The sequence below is a fragment of the Scheffersomyces amazonensis genome, assembly GCF_036850825.1.
Source record: "Scheffersomyces amazonensis strain UFMG-HMD-26.3 chromosome Unknown RJT21scaffold_4, whole genome shotgun sequence".
NCBI classification, from domain to species: Eukaryota; Fungi; Ascomycota; class Pichiomycetes; order Serinales; family Debaryomycetaceae; genus Scheffersomyces; species Scheffersomyces amazonensis.
This window is the reverse complement of record NW_027042744.1, coordinates 665959-682917: the sequence shown is the minus strand read 5'-3', so window position 1 is coordinate 682917 and position 16959 is coordinate 665959. Positions and strand designations below refer to the sequence as shown.

At 36.2% G+C, this 16959-nt stretch overlaps 10 protein-coding genes across 10 annotated transcripts; 8 read left to right on the top strand and 2 right to left on the bottom strand. All coding sequences in view use genetic code 12, as the record gives it.

Moving 5' to 3' along the window:
- The first annotated feature begins 28 nt into the window (after positions 1 to 28).
- On the top strand, positions 29 to 3359 carry RJT21DRAFT_121106 (uncharacterized protein). The gene has a single exon (XM_064881971.1). It carries the CDS (start codon positions 92 to 94, stop codon positions 3263 to 3265), a length of 3174 nt encoding a protein of 1057 aa, XP_064737810.1. The 5' UTR covers positions 29 to 91; the 3' UTR covers positions 3266 to 3359.
- Positions 3360 to 4391, top strand: MGE1 (Mge1p). Its single transcript, XM_064881970.1, has one exon. It carries the CDS (start codon positions 3395 to 3397, stop codon positions 4142 to 4144), a length of 750 nt encoding a protein of 249 aa, XP_064737809.1. The 5' UTR covers positions 3360 to 3394; the 3' UTR covers positions 4145 to 4391.
- LYS12 (homoisocitrate dehydrogenase) lies at positions 4268 to 5632 on the top strand. Its single transcript, XM_064884492.1, has one exon. It carries the CDS (start codon positions 4475 to 4477, stop codon positions 5606 to 5608), a length of 1134 nt encoding a protein of 377 aa, XP_064737808.1. The 5' UTR covers positions 4268 to 4474; the 3' UTR covers positions 5609 to 5632.
- On the bottom strand, positions 5632 to 6829 carry RJT21DRAFT_41909 (uncharacterized protein). Its single transcript, XM_064884493.1, has one exon. The coding sequence runs from the start codon at positions 6796 to 6798 to the stop codon at positions 5656 to 5658; it is 1143 nt and encodes a 380-aa protein (XP_064737807.1). The 5' UTR covers positions 6799 to 6829; the 3' UTR covers positions 5632 to 5655.
- A 79-nt stretch (positions 6830 to 6908) lies between these two features.
- On the top strand, positions 6909 to 9260 carry RJT21DRAFT_121103 (transcription factor TFIIIB subunit). Its single transcript, XM_064881969.1, has one exon. It carries the CDS (start codon positions 6949 to 6951, stop codon positions 9028 to 9030), a length of 2082 nt encoding a protein of 693 aa, XP_064737806.1. The 5' UTR covers positions 6909 to 6948; the 3' UTR covers positions 9031 to 9260.
- On the top strand, positions 9261 to 10128 carry RJT21DRAFT_96726 (phosphatidylinositol N-acetylglucosaminyltransferase; the record flags this gene model as incomplete). Its single annotated transcript, XM_064885726.1, has 1 exon — positions 9261 to 10128. A coding segment is annotated over exon 1 (753 nt), but the record flags the coding sequence as incomplete, so codon positions are not given.
- A 1880-nt stretch (positions 10129 to 12008) lies between these two features.
- On the top strand, positions 12009 to 12671 carry RJT21DRAFT_5311 (uncharacterized protein; the record flags this gene model as incomplete). Its single annotated transcript, XM_064884954.1, has 1 exon — positions 12009 to 12671. One exon carries the CDS (start codon positions 12009 to 12011, stop codon positions 12669 to 12671), a length of 663 nt encoding a protein of 220 aa, XP_064737804.1.
- A 351-nt stretch (positions 12672 to 13022) lies between these two features.
- Positions 13023 to 14493, top strand: CSP37 (Csp37p). The gene has a single exon (XM_064884491.1). It carries the CDS (start codon positions 13227 to 13229, stop codon positions 14031 to 14033), a length of 807 nt encoding a protein of 268 aa, XP_064737803.1. The 5' UTR covers positions 13023 to 13226; the 3' UTR covers positions 14034 to 14493.
- A 123-nt stretch (positions 14494 to 14616) lies between these two features.
- PRS (putative proline--tRNA ligase) lies at positions 14617 to 16281 on the top strand (the record flags this gene model as incomplete). Its single annotated transcript, XM_064884952.1, has 1 exon — positions 14617 to 16281. One exon carries the CDS (start codon positions 14617 to 14619, stop codon positions 16279 to 16281), a length of 1665 nt encoding a protein of 554 aa, XP_064737802.1.
- A 233-nt stretch (positions 16282 to 16514) lies between these two features.
- On the bottom strand, positions 16515 to 16899 carry RJT21DRAFT_5308 (Arf family guanine nucleotide exchange factor; the record flags this gene model as incomplete). The annotated part of the gene is made up of 2 exons (XM_064884951.1): positions 16515 to 16787; positions 16897 to 16899. 2 exons carry the CDS (start codon positions 16897 to 16899, stop codon positions 16515 to 16517), a joined length of 276 nt encoding a protein of 91 aa, XP_064737801.1.
- Between the last annotated feature and the right edge of the window lie 60 nt (positions 16900 to 16959).

The window sequence follows — 16959 nt, the reverse complement described above, 5'->3', positions numbered from 1 at the left end:
GTATGGGCACGCAATATCTCCATACATTAATTTTTCACTACTTAACTATGGAGAATTAATGGTTATTGACTTATTCTGATTAGTAGAGGTTATGGATTCGAACGTAAGTATATCGATACGGACGTTAGTGGGTCGGTGGTTCCCTAAACCGCCTAAGAAGTTTTCTAGTAAGTTGGTTAATGAGGTAGTAGACCTTATAGGGCAGAATCTGGTACTGGAACTGTTACAGGAAGAGCTGGTAGAAATTCTCTTAGCCAGTGGATATTTTGAAGCTGTGGTGTGGAAATTCTTTCATAGAGATGTTTCCAGTGCCCATTTGGGACTCGTGTTGGCATTGGTCAATTTGGACTTTCAACTTAATTGGAGGAGAAAGAAGCAAAAGCCATTATTAGTAGAGACCGTTCTTCGTAGTGAGCCTGCTGAGGCACTTGTAGAACGGTTATTGAGTCTTACGTTGAGTGTAGGTGAGCCTCAGTTGGATAAAGAGGTGGTTCGTGCATTTGAGTTTATGCGTATTTTGCTTATTCATTACTGGGATAATGATGTAGTCCAGAAATTAGTGGTACCGTTGTTTAGAATATCTTTTGCTAGTGAAGTGGTAGATTATGTAAAGAAATTGGAATTGACAGGGTCTGAGTCAGGAGCTGACACTCAGTATACCAGTACCTTGGCAAAATTGCAGCATGTATGGCTTTATAGAATGTTGGTTGCCTTTGTACTGCGAAGTATTCAACAGAATACACAAGTCGGTGATACCTTTGACTCATTACAAAACCAGTTGCTTCGAGTATTGACTATTGCTGTGGACAGAACTCGAGGAAACAGCCTAGTGCTGATTTTATTATATACCAATATCAGTGAGATACTCATAATTACAAAGGGGCATACTCCGTTGGTGCAAGCTTTCAATTACTATTTGCGATACGAAGATAGTGAGTATCTTGATGATGATGATATATATTATTCGAGAAGCTTCACTGAACTTCAGGTAGGTTTATCAAACTACAGGACTGTTGATACACAACTTATACTATCCCCTTCCATTAGGAATTGGACAGAAACAAGCTTGGCTACTTACTTAAGCTCCAACTATACCGAAGATCATTTGACATCACTAGACAAGGTTTATACAAATCTACACATTGTGCCTGCAGAATTGCGATTAAAAGTTCTAGCTACAACTATTGCTTCATCTGTATTTGCAACTAAGTCAATTGTAGAACATCAGAATCAAATTCTTCAGTATTTCCCCATATCATGGAGGTTTAATAGCCATGAAAATAAGAGAGGAGATCCTTTGTATCCAATTATTTTTACTCATGATTCGTCTTATTATGAGTTGACTAGACGAATCACTATGAATCTACTCGATACTGTGAATTTTGATATATCAAAACACATTGGACAAGTGTTTGACCGATTGAAAATAGATACCAATGGAACCATAAAAGGCAAGAGCAAGTACTTTCATAAAGTGAACAGTATCAAATACAAGAGCCCTAACTACTTTGAAGTCAAGACTAATACCAAAGCGCCTGAGTATCCGCTGAAATATGTTCTTTTAGTGGAATTGATCAAGCCTAATCCTCATAGTTCTAATAAGGCATTGAAAGAGTATGGGTTAAATTCAGTAATCTTATGTTCCATTAAGTCGTGGGATAGAGAACTAGTAGTGGAGACTGCCATTACTGATAAGCTGTTTGAAGATAGAGTTGGATACATCATTACATTGCCGTACTCTCGCAAAATTGAAGAGGTTGTACGTATTACCAACAGACTGCACACTTTGCCAGATGACTTCTTCTACAATTTAAGGGTTTCTTTATTGAATCCCCCAACTCATACTCAACCATCTCAAATGGATGAAGATGATAATGTGGCCAAAAGAAGGAAATTGGAGTCAACTAATTTTGTTATCACTTTACAGGATGTACTAGGTTCAAGTATTATAGCGTTACCTTGGAGTCGAGAATCGAATTTTAGTAATTTTGTACAAGACTTTTTGGCATCAACGAATACCGAACGCACTTTAGTGATCGTTCCATCTGACTCTGTAGTGTCTAGATATTCGATACGTGATCTATTCAAGCTCAAGGACTCGTTTCAGTTTACTAGTTACTTAGAGCAGTTGAAGGCAGATGCTCAAAGGATTGAAAAATACTTTGAACATACAGAAAGTACTGGCTCTGGTTCTGGCTCTGATTCCAGACTCTACCAATTCTATGAGAATCAGATTAGAGAAAGATGGAAGAAGTTTATTGAGTTGTTTGATGAACATGGCAGCACAGACACACTTAACCAGTATCCATTTAGGGGAGAACTGGAGACATTTGAAACATTTGCACAAGTGGTTAAGCACTATGAGAACTTGTTGAATCAGATTGCATTGATTCAACGAGTTAATCCATTCAAACCTGATGAAGATCGGGTGTGGAGGTACTTGTATGAACATCATAACATTATGATATCTTATGATAAGTATCTACACTATACTGACAGTCTGCACGGGACATTCGATAATGTCATTGTTTTCAATGGTTCACTTGAATCCTTTTCCATCATATTAGACCAGCAGCAGTCTGGTCTTAAACGGTTTGTAACTGTTGGAGGAGAAGTGTACGATCATCTGATACTGCAAGACGTTACTACTAGTTATTGTAATGTAAATGCACCTATCTTGATAAACCCAGGCTTCAAATATAGATCCCAAACTATTGAAGCAGAAAGTCAAGTCCTGGAAGCAGAGTATTCAGTACTACTCTACCAGTACATGAGACTTTTGGGATATCCACAAGATCAGATATGTATATGGGCATCTACGGCTATTCAGAAGATATTGATAGAAGAAGTGCTAGCCAAGAGGTGTACTATAAATAAGAAATCAGGAATCAAACAGGCAAGAATTGCCAGTGACTCGAAGGAAGGGTTCCAATTCGGATGGCCCGATGTTATCTATGATGAAGGTAGAGATCACCAGTATGATGATTATTCATTTGCAATAATCTCACTATATGGCAGTGTTAAGTATAAGGCAAAGTATGAAGACTTGCCAGGCCTACGAGGTAAGTACTTTTTATACACAGGAGAAGATCCTCAAGTACCAGTAGCCGCCAATTCATCATCAAACAATACACTACAAATAGTTACTGGAGAAAATTATACTTCCACCACTCGTTCTACTGCCAGTGAGTACTCCATCGAGAACAAGGACCATTTCGAGATATATATTACTCAAATGACTCAAACTCGTATGGGGAAGCATTAGATGGGTGTGTGTTTTGTGTGCATTACATAAGCCGCAACTCGAAGGTCAGTGAAAAAGTAAAATTGAATAAAAAATTTGTTCAGCCAATGGCCACTACTTAACATTAAGTAAAAACAGTCAATATATATAATGCATAGAGCTATGATTAGTAATGTCATGAGACATGCTGTAGTGGGCGGAGTAGGAGTTCGTAGTGTTGCTCCTGTTGCGCTTACTGCAGTTAGATACGCCCCTGTAACCTTTCCTAGAAGAATGGTGAGATTTGCATCTACTGAAGCTAACAAGGCAAGTGAAGAGTCTAGTGAAAAATCTGAAAGTAAGGAAGAAGTTAAGGAAAATGGTGCTGAAAATACTGCTGAATCAGCTGGTGAAGGAGCTGTTGATCCAATAGCTGAGTTACAAGCCAAATTAGATGCTAAAGACAAAGAATTAGCCAACATGAAAAATCACTACGCCAGAGCCATTGCTGATTTCCGTAATTTACAAGATACCACCAAGAAAGAGATTCAAAAGGCTAAAGATTTTGCCTTACAAAAGTTTGCTAAAGATTTATTGGAATCTCTCGACAACTTCAGTTTAGCTTTAGAGTCCGTTAAGGAAGACACCTTAAAGGCCAATGAAGATGTTAAGAGCTTATACGAAGGTGTTAATATGACCAGACACGTTTTTGAAAAGACATTGAACAAGCATGGTATTGAAAAGATTGATCCAATCGGAAAACCATTCGATCCAAATCAACATGAAGCTACTTTCCAAGTACCTCAACCAGATAAAGAACCAGGTACTGTTTTCCATGTTCAACAAACCGGATATACTTTGAACTCTCGAGTATTGAGACCTGCCAAAGTCGGTCTTGTCAAGGGAGCTGAAGACAATTAGGTCATTTCTACATAGTCTTGTAAATACTGTAAATAGATAATTAATAATTAATGGTTTACTGATATATTTATTAGTGTATTGACATTCGACCGCTACACATCCAACATCCGACCAATACTTACCGGTCGCACCTCATGATAACTACCGACTACGGCACGGCAATCACACGTGACATGACTCACCACCGATCAACTGATTGCCCCAGACCACAAAGCCGAGCTCACCTCCATGAAATTTTTCACCAACTCCCAGTAAATTCTTCATTAACTTTCAATAATTTCTTCACTACTTCTTCAATAACTTCTTCATTAAGTATCAATTGCCGCTAGCATGTTATCAGCTCGTGCCACCATTCGTCGTGCCTTTTCTACCACCTCTCCAGCTTATAAGACCTTGAAGATCGGATTGATCCCCGGTGACGGGATTGGCCGTGAAGTAATTCCGGCCGGTAAAGCAGTCTTGGAAAACTTACCTGCTAAGTTTGATTTACAATTTGAATTCATTGACTTACAGGCCGGATATGAATTGTTTCAAAAAACTGGAACTGCTTTACCCGATGAAACTGTTAAGACTTTAAAAGAATCCTGTGATGGTGCCTTATTCGGAGCTGTATCATCTCCTACCGTTAAAGTTGAAGGTTACTCATCACCAATTGTTGCCTTAAGAAAGAAGTTGGGATTATACGCTAATGTGCGTCCTGTTAAGTCCGTTGAAGGAATTGGTAGACCTGTTGATATGGTTATTGTTAGAGAGAATACTGAAGATTTATATATCAAAGAGGAAAGAACTTATAAGACTGAAGAAGGTTATACTGTTGCTGAAGCCATTAAAAGAATTACTGAACCTGCCACCACTAAGATCTCCACTATGGCTTATGATATTGCCTTATCTAGACAAGCTATCAGAGATGCTAGTCCTGGTACTAAACAATTACATAGTAAGCCATCAGTAACTGTAACTCATAAATCTAATGTTTTATCACAATCTGATGGGTTATTTAGAGAGGTATGTCGTAGAGTATTCGATGCTAATCATGAACTCTATGGAAATATCGAATATAAAGAACAAATTGTTGATTCTATGGTATATCGTATGTTTAGAGAACCAGAAATCTTTGATGTAGTTGTGGCTCCTAACTTGTATGGTGATATCTTAAGTGATGGAGCTGCTGCTTTGGTCGGTTCATTAGGTCTTGTTCCATCTGCTAATGTTGGTGATAATTTTGCTATTGGTGAACCATGTCATGGATCTGCTCCTGATATTGCTGGTCAAGGTATCTCTAATCCTATTGCTACTATTAGATCTACTGCCTTAATGTTGGAATTCATGGGCTACAAGGAAGCTGCTGCTAAGATCTATGAAGCTGTAGATGCTAATTTGAAGGAAGATAAGATTAAGACTCCTGATTTAGGAGGTTCTTCTTCAACTCAACAAGTCATTGATGATATCATTAGACGTTTCTAAGTATATAATATTTACTAGCTAATGTTTTTGTATATAATACATAGTATCTAGTACGGCTTGAACCGTTTGGACTTCTTGTCCTTATGCTTGTGTTTATCTTTGTGCTTATGCTTGTGCTTCTTCTCTTTCTTGTCTTTCTTCTCTTCCTTCTCTTCCTTAGCAACTTCAAGTTGCACTGGTTGTGCTTGTCCAGTCTCATAGCTTGGGAACTCGACTGGTAGGGCCCAAAGTCGGATTATGCCATCTTCCCCACCTGTAACAATAGAATTACTGTTCGGTATTGTCAAAATATCTCTTACGACTTCTTCGCCATGAGCTCCTGGGAAATCAATCACATTGTTGGTGTCAAAGGCTTCATTGACGGGATTAAATGGTAACAAAGATAACTTCAGTTTGGAGTTAGCTCCATATGCCACGTAACCATTGTATGGTCTGATATCTACTACATACTCACAGTCAGGCCATACTAAGCGGACGTCTCCCAAATCAGTAGGCTCTGGTTCAACATTCTCTTCATAATTGGTATCGTTCAACTCATAGAAACTGAGAGTCTCCATATGTGATAAGATACCAATACGTCTTTCTCTAGTAAAGTAGCATGAATGGACAGACTCGTAGTTAATCACTTGATGCAATGCTTCATCCTCATCGGGTTGAGTCAAGTCATACACATTGACATATCCATCGGTAGATCCTGACATGAGATATTGTGAGAGAGTCGGATGGAATTGTATGGTAGTGATATCATCATGATGAGAGTCAACAAATGACTTGACCACTTGATTGGAGTTTCTAACATCCCACACGTGCAACTCCGCATCTACACCTACCAATTCCGTACCACCAGCTAACAAATTATTGGAGTAATCTAATGATAAGAAGGTAGAATTGTTAGGGTTAGATAAAGTTACGACATTTTTGCAACTTCTCAAGTCATAGAGCTTAACTCCGTCAGTTGAACATGAACCCACTGTATGTTCATCTATAGTAATTAAAGCATTAATACTTGATTCATGAGCCTGGGGTATCAGGATAATTGGAGTCGAACTTAACTGGTCTATCAGGTAAGCGGTTAAGGATCCATTACTGGATGAGGCAATAATTCCTCCGTAATGTTTAAGGTAACGTAAACTGAGGATCCAGTTATCAGAGGTACTGGAGTTCCATTCATAGCGCAACTTTGACAGCATCGGTTGAATTAATCCGTGGTAGCATAAAAATATAGTAATCCCGATGGCTAGATACATTTTTTTGCGCAAAAAAAAAAAAATAAAGGACTATACCGATGAAGTAAACATTACAATCACTTACAAAATCACGGACCACAAGCATAGACAGTCATGAGTAGTGTAGTCAAGAAGTCCACCCAGTTCAAGCCGAGATTCAAGAGTAAACCTATAAGGAGAAAGCAGGGCTCGGCAACACCCGTTCCGGCAACACCTCCCGCCACACAAGCAGAAAAGGAGGTTCGAGATGGAGATGAGGATGAGGAAGGTGAAGATAAGGCCAATGATAATGATAATGATAACAATGAGGAATTGAATGCATTTGATGATAAACACATAGACATCGCCATAGGTGAAGAGAAAGTAGAGAAAGTTGCTGAAATCGTAACCCCAGTCTCGAGTCAAGTGTCAAAGGCTCCCGCTTTTAATTTCACCCTTCGAGCCAAATCCAGTGGCTCAGATAAGAAGAGTGTGCCAAGTACTGCCCGAGTAGAGGAAGAGATCGTTGATCCAAAGGACTCGTCCAAAATGGCGACTCCCAGTTCATCAGTAGAATCTAATCTCGATGAAAAGGAGAAGGACCATTCCGATGAAGAGGTATTCAAATTGCCTGTACCCGAACGGGAAAGACAACATTCGCTTGTGCCTCAAAGAAGATTATCCGGTATAACGCCTACGGTGATTCGTAGTAGATCCGGTTCGATTCTGGTCAGATCCACGATCCCTGAAGAATCAGAAGTAACCAATTCCCATACTCCAGCTAAGATCGGTATACCGGTTGGTAAGACTGTTAAACGTAGAAGATCACTGGTGGCTACGGGTCGTGGATCAATAAAGAGACCATCATTAGTGATATCCAATACCAGTGGTAGTGGTAGTGGTGTACCTGTGTCTGGACCTGTTGCTTCACGTGGTTCAACCACTAGCCCTGCTCCAGTAACTGTTACTGTACCTGTACCTGTTCCATCTTCGGCTACTCCCGATGATTCTAGTGAGAAAGAGAATAAGAAAGAAGAAGCCGATGATTCAGCCATCCTTCACAAGGACCAGACTGAACCATTCGATTCCTCCATCTACGTTATAGGGGTTGATCCCCATACGAAGAGGTTGAGAAAGTACTTAAGACCAGGAGTGCAACTCAAGCCCGAAGACATGCCTGCGGAACTTATACCCGAGGCACCGGCGGAGTTATCAACCGTCATCACAGGTATCCACCAATTACCATTAACTAAAGTTGACGATAAAGATGCCGAACTATATGCCAAAGTGGAGTTTGACGTAAATGCCATGACTATGGCGGATTTATGTAAACCCTTCTTACCGATCGGGAAGCCAAGCTCGAACTTTGAGTTGGTAAGAGAAGCAGAAAAGAAGATAGAGGAGAAGAAGAACCAAAGAAGACAGGCGAGAGAGAAGGCCCGTAATGACCGGATCTCGCTAGAAGAAGCCTCGGGTGAGTTATTAGGCGAAGTAGAACAGCTCCAGGCCACTAAGAATACCAACATCAACAGTCTCCTCGACATGGATGACTTTGATCGCCCAGCGGCCAATAACCTCCAGTTGAAAATGCATGGGGACCAGATCACTTTTGATCAAAGCTCGACTTTGGTAGATAGACACCAGCTGACATCACACAGCAATCTCATTCGAGAAGAGTCGAACCCTTTTGAGAATCCTATCACCTCTTCATCATACTCCAAGAGAAGGCATACGGACCGATGGAGTAGTCAAGAAGTTAATCAATTCTATGAAGCATTAAGTATGTTTGGAACGGACTTTTCCTTAATTAGTCAATTGTTTCCTCACCGAACTCGCCGACAGATTAAGCTGAAGTTCAATTTGGAGGAAAAGAAGTATCCTGAGATCATTGAAATGGCATTAAGAAGGAAATTGCCGGCGGATTTCGAACGTTATTGTGCTGAAACTAATAAGCAAATCAAGACATTGGATGCCTATAATGAAGAATTGAAACAAGTCAGATTACAGCATGAAAAGGAATTAACTCTCATTAGTGCTGAACGGGAAAGAGCCATGCAAGAAGATGCTGAAGCCAGTAGAAGAAGAGAAATTGAAATTAGAACGGGAGCTAAGACGATGACCAGAGCTGAGAAATTGAAGGAATTAAGAAAGAATGAAATGGTGGTGGGGTCTATTGATGATGTTAAGAAGCAACGAGAGGATATAGAGACTGTTTAGAGGTTCAACTCTTGAGATATATATATTATTATTAGAGTGTGTGGTAGCGCGCATATTTTTTTCTGATTTAACGACAAAGTTGCGTCTTAATGCAACATGATAAAAAATATACGAAATATCACGTGTAAGACTCTGACTCAGAACAGACTCAGAACAGACTCAGACCGAGTCAAATGTGAAAATTTAAGCTTAGAAAACAGAAACGGAAACGGAAACATATCCTGATTTAGAATCCTATATATATCCTTACATCTCCTCTCATATTTCATAGCATCGTATACTTATACCATACTGTCATAGACTTACAAAATGATCTATATGTAACTTTATCAAATCTTAATCTCAATGACAACTAATATAACTACAACTAACGATAATTCACCAATGCGTTCAAGCCCTACGAATCCTACTACTACCAAACTTAATACTATGGGCAGCAGTGGTGTTAAAGACTATGTATTACATACAACCCCAAAAGTTAACATTGATGATCCATTTCAAGTGGCATCTTTAAATCTGGTTAAGTTTACTATTCGTAATAGACGTGCCAGTTGGATAGTTAAATATAGACTTCACTTGATTGTACTTTTGATAAGTGTAGCGGGTGGGTTTATGTATCAGAATCAAATATTACCATGGAATCACTTAACCATTTCGAACTCTGATGTGTTCACATTGGGAGGTTTAATTATCCTATTAGCTTTGGTATTATTAAAGCAAGAACCACAAGATACATTAATTGTAATGAAAGGTATAGGATTACAATTACAAAGTGTTAAGAGTTGGAAACTCATTCAAAATCAAACCAATCATTTTATACCTTTGAAAAATACCATTGATTTAGTCATCCATGAAGGATTTCATAATTATGGACAAGTAATATTCTATCTTTGTATATTAACTAAAACTTATAATGGCAATGGTAAGGAGATTATTCGAAATAATACAAATCATGATAATCTTATTAAAGTCGTCTTTCCGGAATTCTTACCCAAAAAGGATACTTTACTACAAGTATGGCGATTAAGTAGAGAATTATTATATGGTGATGTTCATAGATATTGGAGAAGAGTTCCTGGACAAGGATTAAAGCAAGTTTTGTAAAACAAATTTTTATACAGTATGTATTAAAATGTATATATTGTTCTATAAAAAATAGGTTGACTAAAATAGAGAATACCGGACTCCTTATGTACTTTCAAAAGTACTTATTGTCAATGAAAACCAAATATAAAAATTTATAGTGTAATGAAAATAATGTAAACCAAACTAAAAATTCCTTCAGGAATAATTGAAACTGAAACTGAAATTGAAATAAAAAAAATGACATTTAGTGAATAAATAATGTAAGGTAATTTCGATCATTTTTCACCTAATTGTCTAAAAATATAACTAATATTCTTTCTTTGAACTAATTTTGCAACAGATAATGTAGCAGCAGAATAAGCTCCAATGGACAATAGTATCTTAGAACCATTGGAAAAAGTTTGTGGGTTTCTGTAGGCAGTATAAGCGAGAGTTCTAATGAAGTTTCTCAATATTGGTCCTTGAAATGATTGAGAATAAAGCATTTTATAATGTGCAGTGTAGTGTAGTGTAGAATGTATAAGTCTATAATGATAAAGAAATAAATAAATGTAAGAGATGGTGAATGAAGACAGAGAAGGAATAAGAAGCTATTTATATACATTTACAATTAATCAACATAAAGAACACGAATACGACTCATCTCTAAAGGATACTAAACATAGAAAATGAGTCGTAAGATTAGACAAGGACAAGAAACGCATAGGGATCAATTAATCACCATACGCAACATTTTGCGCCTCAAGCATTGTGTCAAGTGCATCAATTATAAAATAAGGAATATTGTTTTTTCGCTACATTTCCATAGTTTAACCGTATCCTTGTCGTTTAAGCCCTTCGATGTAGGACAATATCGGAATCCTTATTCCTATAAAGGAAAGTGCCTTAGATGAGATGAGACATTTGGCAAAAGGTGATGGTGCGATGCAACCGCAGCACACGGAAAAAAAGAAAAGATGCAAAAAATAAGACAAAAGTGAGCCTATTTGATCATCTGGAAATTAATTACCGAATGATCGCGTCAGTTATCTAATTGACGAGCGTGAGCTTTCACAGCTTTGGGTTTATCTTCTTGTTTATGGGTGCATTTGTATAGTTACGCTTACTGTTTGTAGTATGTACCAATATAGAACGCTATAAGTAACACAACCAATCTATAACAGCGCTATTACGATAACAGTGCTATTACGGATTATTAGTTGTCTCAATTGGCTTGTCTTGATGATTATCTATGAACAGGCAACATCGTACTGGACACGGCAATGTTTAGGTTATTCTACTTAAGCGGCACCTAAAAGCCGTTGAAGCCTCGATTCAGAAGCCAACTTCCGAAGAAGGAATAAATTCCTCCTAAATTATCCGAAAAACTTTATTATAATACGTATGCCCTTACATGTATGAATCACAAAATGTTCAATATGTAGATACTTAAAACAATAATATGATTCATAGTCATATTACGATTTTAGACCCATAGTTAGCTAAGGAACACTAAGAAGCTTTTGATGTACAATACCGAAGTTTTCTATAAGGCGGTTGAATTAAAAGGCACGCGACTTAATAACACTGATTGGCTATAACCTTAATTAAATATAAAAGTTTATTGTAAGACAGTTGCTAATGTACATTTAAATATTAAGGTTGGTGTAAAACTACCAAAGTCTTCTTTAAGGCGGCTGAATTAAAATGCACGTGATTTAATTAATGAAAATAAGGTGCTCTATTGCATTGGTTCGTCATAACTTTAATTAAAGTTATTGAAAGAAAACTTCGTAGATACCCTTGAGTAACCACTTGCTTAACAACCTGCTTAGCAACTTGCTTAATACATCCCTTGACACCTTGCTTGATACCTTGCTTGATACCTTGCTTGACGCCTTGTCTACCAAGATATGCAATTATCAGGTTTTGTTTTAGCAGCCACTGCGCTCTTGCGGATTGCTTTAGCTAGTGATATCAGAGAAGAGAAGTATGTTCAAGTTGTACCTCAAGCTACTCTGTGGTCTATAGGTGCAGTCATTGTTATAGGAAGTATCGCTGCATCAGTCAACTCAGAATTGAGATCGTTCACCAGAGTAGGTATCGCTCTAATGGCTAATCTTTCGAGTATATCTGCAATTTTCTTAGGTGGACTAATGACTGGCTCGGAACGATTTCCAAATAATCCAGAGTATTGGGTTTTTGAAGGTGATAAAATAGATGACAAATTGCTTCAGTTATATTTTATTCTCAGTGTTATTATCTTCGTAGGTGCATGTGGATTCCAGAAGAAATCGGCAGGACCAATTGCCTTTATCACGATGGCGACGAATACCATGGCATATGTTTTGTTGCATCTGGTTATTGCAACTGATCAATATGTGTTAGATATAATATCAATGATCTTTGAAGCATTCGTATTAGCATCTACTTTAATGTCATTAAGTATAATTTTCACTACAGATTACAAGTTTTCATACAAAAAGTTTAATTTGAAACATAAACAAGAAGGCTCTGAAAAATCCGATTCAGAATTCTCTAGACAATCTTCAGTAGATTCATTGGAAACAGTGTAAACTCAGTATAAACTCAGTATAAACTCACAAAAGGAAAGGACTCTTTACATACCGTAGCAATACTAGTAATGTGAGTTATGTATTGCGGCAGTGGTGTTTTCTCTAGGTGAGGCACTACTCGTGGGCCCGGATTGCTGTTTTAGGAAATAAGAGTAGCAACAAAGTGTGTAATTCAAATACCTCAAGCTATTAGTAGATGAATGTTCAGCGAGCAACTGGTTGGTCGGAAGAGATTGGACATCGACTGGATCAATTCCAATTTTTATATGAACGTTATATATTTATAATACATAATAGTCAAGTAGCAACTGTTGTACAAGTGCGGTGTAGAAATGACCCTCTGAGCAATAATATGAATGATCGTTTTCGATTTTTTGCATACATTCTCTATTTCACGTAGAGCTAAGATTGCCCCTCCCCTTCCATATACAGTCAGTAATTGAGTATGTTTGAAATTTATAGTTATATATATTAATTATTCTTAATTTATTCTTTTCTCATTATTCTTAAGCCTATAGAACAATAAACTCTTTATTTATCTGGGGTTTAATCGTAATGTCATCTACTAGATATTTATTAGCAACTGTCGCAATTGCAGGAGGCGCCTATTGGTATGATCAAAATGTTCAACCAATTATTCCTAGGCAACAAAGAAATGAAATTAAACAAGAATTGAACAAATTTCAAGACAAAGCCCATAATCAAATTGTTCAACCAGCTCAGGATTTGAATAATAAATTGACAAAAGAGATTAAAAATTCCAAACAAGAATTGACTGAAGCTAAGGATTCTAGATTATATAAAGAAATCAAAGCTGTACGTGAAGATATTCAAGCTTCTTATGATAAAGCTGTAAAGGATATTGATGAGGATAAGAATATTCTTGTTAAAGCAGTTGGAAAATACATTGATGCAATTAATAGTATTGGAGAATCAGCTACATCCAAAGCTAATGAAACTAGAGAAGAAGTAACCCAACAAGTCGAAAAATCCAAAGGGTGGTTTGAAGATTGGTTTGGAAGTAAGACTGATAAAGTTGAAGCTGAATTGGAAAAGTCCAAGAAGGATTGGTTAAACTGGGGTACTTCTAAGCAAGATGAATTATCAAAGAATTATGAAAATACTAAAAAACAACTTGGAGAACGTTTTGATAAGGAAAAACAAAGAGCCATTGAACAATATGAAATTGCTAAAAAGAATTTTGATAACTTAGTAGCTGATTTACAACCAGATTCTCCTAATAGAGAACAAAAGTTATCCAGAGCCAAACAAGATTTAACTAATTCAGTTAATAATTTGAAGGCTTATGGAGATGATCTTTACAAAGATTACAGTGCCAAAATCTCTAATCTCTTTAAATAATGTATAAGTCTATTATTGATTCATTTTTAGTATTTTGTTTCTCTCTATATAAGTACAATAAATAAAGACTGCAAAATCTCTGCTAACATGTCGCACTTAATGTCTCTAATGAGAAGACTAATATTAATAGTGAGAATGAAGAATATGGGGTTTAGGTTTTGTAACAAGAGTGATGACAGAGGTTGAGTAAGTTAACAGTTACTCTACGGAAGGGGTTGGTTATGGTAGTTGATTTGACCAAATAGTATAGAACTTTAGAATTGATTGTGGACTGGTAGTATAGTTGATAGTGTATAGAGTATAAAAACATAACTATTTCATAAAGGAGGAAAAACCCACCTACTTAAATAGTTAGATGAAATCGACAAGTAGTGTATCGTTACGATACACATATAATTGATATGAGGGAATATAAAAGGTATAAGAATAGTATCAGTAGTAGTAGCTTGATACGACATTATAATCACGACAAACATTGGCCTGCAGATAGCCTATAGAAATTTTTGACCCCACTAAAAATTTTCAGGATTCATATATACAATATGTATACTATATATATACTATAGTACGATATAAGGTCAAAATGAGGATATTTCGAAGATTTATCCATATTAAGAAGATACCTTCACTATACTGGGGGAACAATGAGAGAACAAAGGGTTTTGGAACTAAAGAATTACTCGCTAAATTAAATTTAATCTATTATCCTCATTCGGGACTCGTACATTGGTTACCATTGGGATTACAGATGAGAAATAAGATTGAAACTATTATTAGAAAACATATGGATGAAATCGGATTTGAAGAAATTGAACTTTCACTGTTGACTGATACAGCACTCTGGAAAGTGTCGGGACGATTAGATACCAATAAAGAATTATTTAGTGTAGATTCTAAGTTTCTATTATCACCAACGTCAGAAGAAGAGATCACTGCTTTAGTGAAGAAAACAACAAGTAGTTATAAACAGTTTCCTTTACTTTTTTATCAGATTGGTAATAAATATAGAAATGAAAAGAGACCAAGAGGTGGATTGTTAAGAGGTAAGGAATTTCTAATGAAGGATGGATATTCATTTGATTTGAGTGAAGAGGCAGCGATGAATACTTATCATTCAGTATTTGGAGCTTATGAAAAGATATTTGATGATTTAAGATTGCCTTATGTTAAAGCTGAAGCTGATAGTGGGGATATCGGGGGTACCTTAAGTCATGAATGGCATTATTTAGATGTGACTGGAGAAGATACGATATTTGAATGTAATCATTGTCATTCTACATCCAATATAGAAAAGACATTATCATATGCAAAACCTATAAATCAATTTCATCCAGTGGACGTCAAATATTTCCGAACTACCGATCACTCAACTTTAGTTTGTGCTTATTATCCTAGAGGTAGAGTTTTAGATACTAACTTTATTAAGAATGAAGTAGATATTGATTTAGATTCCGATATTCTGGAGGAGGAATTATTAGAGGATTTTTCTGATCAAGAAACCCTTCCTAGTAAGAAATTTTTAAGAATAATGGATTCTAGATTATCATCTCGATCAGAACTACCTGAGTTCCCAATACTTTTTCTTAGTAGAGCTTCCTTTACAACTTTAACAGATATTCCTATTGTTCAAGCTATTGATGGAGAAATATGTACCCTGTGTAATAAAGGTGAATTAAAAGCTTCCAAATCTATTGAAGTTGGTCATACGTTCTATTTGGGTGACAAGTACAGTCGTCCATTTGAATGTTCAGTTATCATGCCTGAAACTGGACGTCAAGATCTAATTATGGGATGTTATGGTATAGGAGTTAGTCGTATTATTGGAGCAATTGGTGAAGTGAATCGTGATGAAAAGGGATTAAGATGGCCTGCTATAATAGCTCCTTGGCATGTTACTACTATTGAGGCGGTAGATGGAGACTACAATGAACTTTATGAGCAATTAAATGAAAATGATATTGATTACAAACTTGATCATAGTGATAATAATTTAGGAAAGAAATGTGCTCAATCCAATTTATTGGGTATTCCTTTGGTTTTGATAGTAGGTAGAGATTTTCCTATAGTAAAGATAGAACCTAGAGGCAAGAGATTTACTGATGATTTAGATTGGAAGAAATTATATGAATCCAAACATGAAGAATTTCAATGGACAGTTAATTGTGATAGAGAAGGTAATGATGTAAGTCATAGTGTACATAAAGACGGAGCTATTGCCGTCATTAAATCTTTATTAAAAGATATGTAAATAGATAGTACCAATAGTATATTAGAAGAAACTATTATAAAAATACAAACATTAATACTTAAAAAAGTAGTATTAGAAAATATTAGAAAGAAAAAGTTAAGTTATGAATTAAGTACATGATATATAAAATCGAAAATTGTCAGATTGAAGGTATCTATCAATAATCCCTGATTATTAAAGCTTCACTGATTTATTAAAATTTAGTTGTAATTGTTATAATTCATAAATTTAATTTAAGTAAATTTACCAGTTATCTTTGCAAATACATGTAATATAATTACTGAAAATATGAATCCAACAGCTAAAAATAATACAACTAATGGATCAACTCTTAAACCTTGAGCTTCATCAGTAAATAATTTCATCATAGTTGATGAAGAACCTCCAGCACCAGCTGATCTTGTAGATAATGGTAAAGCATTTGAATTTTGAGCTTTCTTTTCAGCAGTTGACTTTCTCTTAACAGCACTTCTTAAACCACCTGGAGCTTGAGCAGATGAAGACGACTATATAATTAGTTAGTAATTGACCGATTATAATAATACTAAGAATACTTATAATACTAATATACTATGTATTACTATGTATTATATACTATGTTATACTAATACTTACCATTGTATTATTATATATATGAACTTAAGTAACTTATACCTCAATAATCACTAATTAATACTA